Source organism: Mobula birostris, chromosome 26 (assembly GCF_030028105.1).
Source record: "Mobula birostris isolate sMobBir1 chromosome 26, sMobBir1.hap1, whole genome shotgun sequence".
Lineage (NCBI taxonomy): Eukaryota > Metazoa > Chordata > Chondrichthyes > Myliobatiformes > Myliobatidae > Mobula > Mobula birostris.
The window spans coordinates 24,710,715-24,720,635 of NC_092395.1; the positions used below are offsets into that span (position 1 = coordinate 24,710,715).

The 9,921-nt window shown below is 43.6% G+C and overlaps 1 protein-coding gene across 1 annotated transcript in view; it reads right to left on the reverse strand.

The window, feature by feature from the left end:
- LOC140188214 (microtubule-associated serine/threonine-protein kinase 3-like) overlaps nt 1-9,699 on the reverse strand; it is a 96,568-nt gene extending 86,869 nt beyond the window's left edge. Inside the window, exon 1 of the mRNA XM_072244271.1 lies at nt 9,446-9,699. Coding sequence (XP_072100372.1) covers nt 9,446-9,484 — 39 coding nt within the window. The 5' untranslated portion in view covers nt 9,485-9,699. The remainder of the gene's footprint in view (nt 1-9,445) is intronic.
- Between the last annotated feature and the right edge of the window lie 222 nt (nt 9,700-9,921).

Genomic DNA, 9,921 nt, shown 5'->3' on the forward strand with positions numbered 1-9,921 from the left:
CTGAGCAGTGCCGTCGTTCCTAAGTGCTTCAAGGCTGTCACCATCGTCCCTGTGCCGAAGAAGTCTTCAGTGTCCTGCCTCACCAACTACCGTCCCGTTGCACTCACATTCATCATCATGAAGTGTTTCGAGAGGCTTGTCATGAGGCACATCAAGACCCTGCTGCCCCCCTCACTGGACCCCCTGCAGTTCACATACCGTCCCAACCGTTCAACAGATGACGCCATTGCCATCACTCTCCACCTGGCCCCAACCCACATGGACAAAAAAGACAGTTCAGCATTCAACACAATCATTCCTCAGAAACTGATTGGAAAGCTGAGCCTACTGGGCCTGAACACCTCACTCTGCAACTGGATCCTAGACTTCCTGACTGGGAGACCTCAGTCAGTCTGGATTGGAAGCAGCATCTCCAACACCATCACCCTGAGCACCGGGGCCCCCCAGAGCTGTGTGCTCAGTCCACTGCTGTTCACTCTGCTGACCCACGACTGTGCTGCAACACACAGCTTGAACCACATCATCAAGTTCACCGATGACACGACCGTGGTGGGTCTCATCAGCAAGAACGATGAGTCAGCATACAGAGAGGAGGTGCAGCAGCTAACGGACTGGTGCAGAGCCAACAACCTGTCTCTGAATGTGAACAAAACAAAAGAGATGGTTGTTGACTTTAGGAGGACACGGAACAACCACTCTCTGCTGAACATTGGCAACTCCTCCGTAGAGATCGTTAAAAGCACCAAATTTCCTGGCAGAGAATCTCACCTGGTCCCTCAACACCAGCTCCATAGCAAAGAAAGCCCAGCAGCGTCTCTACTTTCTGCAAAGGCTGAGGAAATTCCATCTCCCACCCCCCATCCTCACCACATTCTACAGAGGTTGTATTGAGAGCATCCTGAGCAGCTGCATCACTGCCTGGATCGAAAATTGCACCATCTCGGATTGCAAGACAATGCAGCGGATAGTGAAGTCAGCTGAGAAGATCATTGGGGTCTCTCTTCCCGCCATTAGAGACATTTACACCACACGCTGCATCCGTAAAGCAAACAGCATTATGAAGGACCCCACGCACCCCTCATACAAACTCTCCTCCCTCCTGCCATCTGGCAAAAGGCACCGAAGTACTCAGGCTCTCACGACCAGAATATGTAACAGTTTCTTTCCCAAAGTCATCAGACTCCTCAATACCCAGAGCCTGGACTGACACCTCTATTTATTTATAATTATAAACCTACTGCCCTCTGCTGTGCATATTGTCTTGTTTATTATTTATTGTAATGCCTGCACTGTTTTGTGCACTTTATGCAGTTCTGGGTAGGTCTGTAGTCTAGTGTAGTTTTGTGTTTTTTTTTACGTAGTTCAGTGTAGTTTTTGTATTGTTCATGTAGCACCATGGTTCTAAAAAATGTTGTCACGTTTTTACTGTGTACTGTACCAGCAGTTATGGTCGAAATGACAAGAAAAAGTGACTTGACTTGACTTGATTTGCTGGGAGCATTGCAGATAAAGGGTCCAAAGCATTGTTGAGGATCCCCCACCACCCATTTCACAATCTCTTTCATCCACTACCATCAGCAAGGAGGTACAGAAGCAGCGGGACTAGGACTGCCAGACTGGGTAATAGCTTCTTCCCTTAGGTGGTGACTAATGACTACCCTTCCACCACCAAATTCTCGTCACCGGGGAGATTTGATACCTCTATACAAAATTGAGGGACAGGTAGTTTTGAGGAAGTAGAGAGCTAACAGAAGGACTTGGATATGGAGAATAAGTAAAGTGGCAGATGGAATATAGTGTCATGAAGTGTATGGTCATGCATTTTAGTAGAAGAAATAAAAGGGTAGACTACTTTCTAAATAGAGAGAAAAATTCAAAATCTGAGGTGAAAAGGGACTTAGGAGTGCTTGTGCAGGACTCCCTAAAGGTTAACTTGCAGGTTGAGTCTGCATTGAGGAAGGCAAAGGTGATGATAGAATTCATTTCAAGAGGAGTAGAATATGAAGTACTGGTGAGGCCTCGCTGGAGTATTGTAAGCAGTTTTGGGTCCCTTTTCTTAAAGGATGTACTGACACTGGAGAGGGTTCAAAGGAGGTTCATGAAAATTATTCCAGGATTGAAATGCTTGTCATATGAAGAGAGGCCTTGATAGGGAGGATGTGGAGTGGACGTTTCCTATGGTGAGAGAGCCTAGGACCAGAATACACAGCCTTAGAATGGAGGGGCATCCTTTTAGAATGGAGCTGAGGAGGCATTTCTTTAGCCAGAGAGTGGTGAATTAGCGGAATTCATTGCCACAGGTGGCTGTGGAGGCCAAGTCTTTATGTACATTTAAGTTAGAGGTTGATCGATTCTTGATTGGTCAGGGCATGAAAGGACACAGGGAGAAGGCAGGAGATTGGGGCTGAGAGAAAAAATGGATCAGCCAAATGTCCTAATTCTCTCCTATATCTTATGGTCTTATTATGAGGAGTATAGATAGGGTAAGTGCTTTTTCCACTGAGGTTAGGTGGGACTACAACTAGAGGTCATGGGTTAAAGGTGAAAGGTGAAAAGTTTAAGGCTAACATGAGGGGAAGCTTCTTCACTCAGAGGATCATGAGAGTGTGGAATGAGCTGCCAGTGCAAGTGATGCATGCGAGCTCGATTTCAACGTTTAAGAGAAGTTTGGATAGATACATGGATGGTAGGAGTATGGAGAACTATGGTCTGGGTGCGGGTCGATGGGTGTAGGCAGTTTAAATGGTTCAGCATGGACTAGATGTGTCAAAGGGCCTGTTTCTTTGCTGTGTTTTCTAATGACTCCATGACTAGATCAGTGTGCTGTTTTCTGTGAACTGTACTGTTTACTTTCTACCTGTGCTGTATGCATTTAGAATTATATTTTATTTACTTATTTATAGTAATATTTTGGTTTATGTGCTGTGTGTTATATGTCTTGTGGGTGCATCGTAGTCCGGAGGTATGTTGTTTTGTTCAGTCGTATATATATGCAGTCAGATGTCAATAAACCTGGACTTGAACTTGCTCAGCCCTGGTCACCCTGCAATCATATCCCTGTAATAGAAGTTGGATCATATTCATATCTTCCTATTTGTATCTCAACTTGGCTATCTTGTTGAAAATGCTGTGTGCGTTCAAATAAAGCACCTTAAATTTTGATTTCTTTTTAGTACTTACTCTTCCTATCACTCTCCAGCAGAAAAATAAATTGCCTCAAATGTGTCTTAAATAGATGATCTTTTGTCTTTGTGGTTCTGCTAATCTCCACAAATCTTGCTTGCGATCAAATTTCTCTTAAAAAAGATCCAGAGGAGGTTCATGAGAATTATTCCAGGAATGAAAGGGTTAAGATGTGAGAAGCTTTGGGGCTGTACTTGCTGCAGTTAGAAGTGTGGGGGATGGGGAGGATCTCACTGAACCCTATCAAATATTAAAAGGCCTGTTTTGAGTGAAACTGGAAAGGATGATTTTAATAGTGGGGGAATAAAGGTCAGGAGGACACAGCTTCAGAATACAAGGATGTCCCTTTAGAACAGAGATGAAGAGGAATTTCTTTAGTCAAAGGATGATGCATCTATGGAATTCATTCCAGACGGCTGTGGAAGCCAAGTCATTCGGTATATTTAAACCAGATGTTGATAGTTTCTTGATTAGTAAGTGTATTATAGGTTACAGGGAGAAAGCAGAAGAATTGGATTGAGACGTTAGTAAATCAGCCATGATTGAATGGCGGAGCATACTCGATGGGTTAAATACCTCATTCTGCTCCTCTGGCTTCTGGTCTTAAAATCCTACTTCTAGATTATCTGATGAAGAAACATTCTCTTCTCTTTCACCTTCTTCAGATTCCTCAGGATTTTATATGTTTCAATCAAGGACTCTCTCAGTACTAAATTCCGATGGATGGAAGCCAAGTTTGTCCAATCTTTCTTCATAACTAGCAGATCAAAAGTTGAGTTTAAAATACACAAGTACATGTATGCATAGAGTCATAGAAAAAGGCAGCACAGCAATAGGACTTTTGGTCCATCTAGTCCATGCCAAACCATTTACACTGCCTACTCCCATTGACCTGTGCTGAGATCATAGCCCTCCATACTCCTACGATCCATGCAGCTATCCAAACTTCACTTAAACATTGAAATCCAACTCACATGCACCACGTGCTGGCAGCTCGTTACACACTTCCACAACTCTCTGAATGAAGAAGCTTCCCCTCTTGTCCCTCTTAAACTTTTCACCTTTCACCTTTAACCCATGACCTCTGGTGCAATGGTGCAATGCAAAGCATACTTGTAGTATCACAAGCACATAGTATGGTATAAGTAGCATTCATAAGAAAAACATAAATTAAGCACAGATATACAAAAAAGAATACAATTGTGACAAAAGAGTCTATTTTAATATAAAGTGATCAAAGTGGTTGAGTGTTGTTAACCTGCGGGGGGGGGGGGGGGCGCGGAGGTGGTGTTGGCTATGGTCCATGGTCTGGTAGATGGGAATAGGCAGAAGACCAGGCTGGTGTGGACGGGGTGGGCTGGTGGGATGCTGTTTCTGTGCAGTCATGTTCTACGTACAGTAATATTCTGTTAAATTTCCTAATTATTTCCAGTACCTTTGTACTACAACATCCAGGTCTTTCTGCATCTCACAGTCTCTTGCTATTTACATTATATAATTTCTTTTTAGTTTTTCTGCCAAAATGGACAATGTTATATTTCCCACATTATATTCAATTTTCCCTGCTTTCAAAGCTTGTGTTGCCAGCCTGGCGCCACGACTAAGGAGTGAGGGTTGAAGGGGAGGGGAAAGAACTAATTGATCTCATCCCCCTTAGGAGCCAATGATGCAGATATGATGCAAGGAGTTCGACTGAAGGAATGTGAGCAGCTAGGGTCCAAATGAAATAAGATCAGTGACCAGGGTATATGCTTCATAAGTTGTTTTCAGTGACTGGATTACTGGCACCACTACTGGGAAAAGGGATAGCTGTTGGGATAGGTTTGAAATGGTTTGGGACCTGTGCCCTAAATATTTGGATAATTAGGTCCACAGATAAGATTTAAACTAAGTGGTTGGTGGAGGATTCTGATGGGAGGAAATTTAAAAAGTTAAAGAGAAAGGACAAGGTGTTAGTGAGATAAGACGCACGGTAGCGTAGCAGTTGGCACGATCGTTTCACGGTGCCAGCGATCACCAATCAGGGTTCGATTCCCACCACTGTTTGTAAGGAGTTTGTACATTCTCCCCGTGACTGCATGGGTTTCCTCCAGCTACTCCAGTTTCCTCCCTCATCCCAAACACATAGAGTTAGGGTTAGTAAGTTGTGGGAATGCTACGTTGGTGTTGGAAATGTGATATCGCTTACAGGCTGCCCCCAGCATATGCCTCCCTGATTGGATTTAATGCAAACATCTCACTCCCTATGTATGTTCCTATGATTCTATGTACATGTGGCAAATAAAGCTAATCTTTTTCTCTCTCTCAATTTTGCAATATAGGTAATAATCAGCAATTAGTGTCAGAGCATGGGAAAATGGTTCAAAGACAAAATTGAAGATTCTATCTGAATATATGCAGCATTTCTAACAAGATAAGTGAATCAGGCACCCATAGAAATACAGGCCACCGCCGTTAACAAAGGAGTTCTGTTTTTACAGAAATTCTTAGGTCAATTTTTGTAAGTCAGAAAGTATGCAAAAATCGCTTAATATGATAACCATATTAAGTAATGTATTGAATGATATCATAAACACTGATAAGAAAAAATGATTACTAAAAGTGGAGAAGAAACTAATTCTGCCTTTTATTGGAATGAGTGTATGTACAGTACATATACTCTGGCTAATTTATTGGTTACCACTTGAAGAAAATAAAGTGACCACTGAGTGTATATTTGTGATCTTCTGTTGCTGTAGCTCATCCACTTCAAGGTTTGATGTGTTCTGAGTTCTGAGATGCCCTTCTGCACAACACTGTTTAATGGGTGGTTATCTGAATTATTGTCACCTTCCTGTCAGCTAGAACTAGTTTGGTCATTCTTCTCTCATTAACAAGGTGTTTTCACCCAGTGCTGTGCACTGGGTGCTTTTTTTCTGTTTTGCACCATTCTCTGTAAACTCTAGAGACTGATGTGCTTGAAAATTCCAGGAAATCAGCAGTTTCTGAGATACTCAAACCACCCTGTCTGGCACCGACAATCATTGCCTGGTCAAATTCACTTAGATCACATTTCTTCCCCATTCTAATGTTTGGTCTGAACAACAAATGAATCTCTTGACCATCTCTACCTGCTTTTATGCATCAAACTGTTGTCACGTGATTGGTGAATTATATATATACTTTAAGGAGCTTCAGAAGATGATAATCAAAATATGGTAGAATTGTAAGTTAAATTGAGAGTGAAGTTTTCAATTGCAAGTGAAGGTCTTAATTCTGAATGAAACAACTCACAAGGGAATGAGCCATGAATTAGCTATTGAAGTGGCTAACATTTAAAGAATTGATGTCTTAAAGGGGTATGATTACAGCTGATATATGTCCTTATAAGATATGAAAATTCAGCATGGAAGTGGTCTCGATATGGCTGTCGTGATAAGTTAAATATAGCATTAGATCAAAGGAAAGAACATAATGTTGCCTGTGGGTTGGGAACATTTCGGAATTCAGCAAAGGAGATCCAAAGCATTGATAAAGGGGAAAGCAGAGTAGAAAAGATGGCTACAAGAGACATAAAAACTGATTGTATAAACTTAGATAGTGTTGTAAAATGGGGACGATTAGCTAAAATTAATGTGGGTACCTTAATGCAAGAGAAAGAAGAAATTATTATGAGAAATAAAGAAATTTTATCAAGCAATGGCAGAGAAATGTTAAAAATATATTTACATTTGTCTTCTTGGAGGAAATCAATAAAAATCTCATGGGAGTATCAGATGATTACAGGCTTAAGGTGAATGGGTAACTAAATAAATTACCATTAGCAAAATAAAATAACTCTTAACCATCTTTTAGATTTAAAATCCTTCGGATGTGAGGACCTGCTTTCTGGTGTTTGAAGGGGATTGTATGCATCTATTGTCATCTGCCGCAATTCTAAAGTGAGCCTTACTTGACTGGGAGATAGCAAAAATAACCCCATTATGTAAGAAAGGAGCAAGAGAGAATACTGAGAACTACCAAGCAGTTGGCTGTCATAACTAGCACAGAAAACACTGGAATCTATTATTAAAGAATTGGTAATAGAAGACTTAGATAATGATTGGACCATGAGAGTTAGTTCGGCATTCAGTATTTGTGTGGATTGAGGATTGGAGGTCAGACAGAATAATGAGAAAGATTTAAAAGGCAGAAGTCAGGTTGGGAGACTCTGGCCAGTGACATACTGGAGACTGGTGCTGGCGACCCAGAGGTAGGAAATCTATATCGATGTCTTGGATGAAAGATCAAGTGTAATATATCCAAGTATGTTGAGAATAGGAAAGTGGGTGCCAGAGTAGACTGAGGAGGATGCAGAGAGGCCTCAGGTTAAGTGCAAGGATGTGGCAGATGGCATATACTGTCGAAGAATATGAAGCCATTCACATTGGTGGTAAGTAACAGAATGTTAGAGTACCCTTGAGAAGTATTGGTGCACAGAGGAATGGGCATTCTTGTGCACGGATCACTGAAAGTTAACATGCAGGTACAGAAGCAATGAGAAAAGTAAATGGTGCTCCTTGTTGCAAAAGGATTTGAGTACAAGAGTAGAAATGCCCTGATTCATTTCTATAGGGTCCCTACCGAGGCAGCATCTGGAATATTGTCTGCAGTTCTGCAATCCCTAGCTAAGGAACGACATACACTCAGTGGCCATTTTATTAGGTACACCTGTACACCTGCTCATTAATGCAAATCAGCCAATCATATGTCAGTAGCTCATTGCATGAAAGCTTGCAAACATGATTAAGAGATTCAGTTGTTGTTCAGATGAAACATCAGAATGGGGAAGTAACCTGATCTAAGTAACTTAGTCCGTGGAATGATTGTTGGTGCCTGACGGGTGGTTTGATTATCTCAGAAACTGCTTATCTCCTGGGATTTTCATGCACAACAGTTTCTAGAGTTTACAGAGCATGGTACAAAAAAAAACAAAGCAAAACATCTTAGGTGTATAAGATGATGAGAGGCATTGATGGTGTGGATGGTCAAAGGCTTTTTCCCAGGGCTGAAATGGCTACCACGAGAGGGCAGAGGTTTGAGGTGCTTGGGAGTAGGTACAGAGGAGATGTCAGGGGTAAGTTTTTTATGCAGAGAGTGCTGAGTGAGTGGAATGGGCTGCCGGCAACGGTGGTGGAGGCGGATACGATAGAGTCTTCTAAGAGATTCCTGTATAGGTACATGGAGCTTAGAAAGATAGAAGTCTCCGGGTAGCCCTAGGTAATTTCTAAAGTAAGTACGTGTTCGGCACAGCATTGTGGGCCGAAGGGCCTGTATTGTGCCGTAGGTTTTCTATGTTTCTATGCAGTGAGCGGCATTTCTATGGGCAAACTCCTTGTTAATGAGAGAGGTCAGAAGAAAACGGCCAGACTGGTTCAAGCTGACAGGAAGACGACAGTAACTAAAATACTCACGCATTACAACAGTGGTGTGCAGAAGCGTATTTCTGAATGCAGAGCACGTTGAACCTTGATGGGGACGGTCTGCAGCAGCAGAAGGCCACGACGTACGCTCAGCGGTCACTTTATTAGGTACAGGGGGTCCGTGATAAAGTGACCACCGAGTGGATTTTCAACAAAGGAGATCCAGTGAAGGTTCTGGTGAACCTTCACTGGTGATTGAACTAACTCAGCTTTTAAGAAGCATCTGGACTAGTATTGGAACCGCCAAGCCATAGAAGCCTAGCAATGCAAGTAAACAGGATCAGTGTGGACGGGTGCAATTGTTAGCATGAGTGCGATGGGCTGAAGGACCTGTTTCTGTACTGTATGACTCTGTGAATAGCCCTTTCTGAGTCTAGAAGATTGAGAGTTAATCTCATTGAAAATAAAACACTCTAGCGGAAGTAGACTGGGTGGATTCTCCTGCAATATCTCCCCTGGCTGAAGTGTCAAGAGCCGGGAATGAGTGTCAAACTAAGCAGACAGCCGTTCAGGACGAGTAGAAATATCCCGTTCCGGAGGAGTTTCCTACTGGTGAACTGAGGGGGCCAAGACATTGATAATGTTCACGTAGGCAACAGAGTTTTGGGCATTAAGGGAATCAAGCGATGAGTGTTCGGCGCAGGAAGGTGGTTCTGAGGTAAAACGATCAGCAGCAGTCTCCTTGAATGGCAGCACAGAGACGAGAGGCCCAATGGCCTCATCCTGCTACCACTCTTTTATGCTCCTGCGTTGTGTTGCCCCAGTTACTGACGGCATTAGTCGCAGGGGAGAGCTGTTCCTTTCCCATCGCCTTCGCTTACCTGGAGTCCACGCCGTCTCAAGATGTTCGACTCATCCATCAGCAGTCGCGCTCTCTCGCTGTCTCGGTCCCGAGTGCGCGGGGAGATGCTCTCTCCCCCTCCCCGTGCAAACAATGAATGAAAGAATTGCTCGCACCAGACCCTGCCGGTCTGTATCCGCTGCCGGCCTCGGCTGGGATGAAGAGCCGACTTGCCTGTTAGCGGCGGCGGCTGGGCGCAGTGGTGGGTGAGCTGAGCGATGGTGCCTTTGACGGACTCCCTCACGGACAAAGCAGCAATCTGAGTCTCAGGCACTGCCTACTGATTACAGTACCGACCTCTAGGGGTGGATCCTGCGATCGATGGTCCAACCCGCTGAACATCATACAGCCTCCCCAGCGCGATGTGCCGCTGACTAGCGCATCCCGTTGGACAGCTGCCTGCCTCAGCTCCCGCGCCCGAAGGAGATTCCCAGAGGAGGGGCAAAGTGGAGAGAC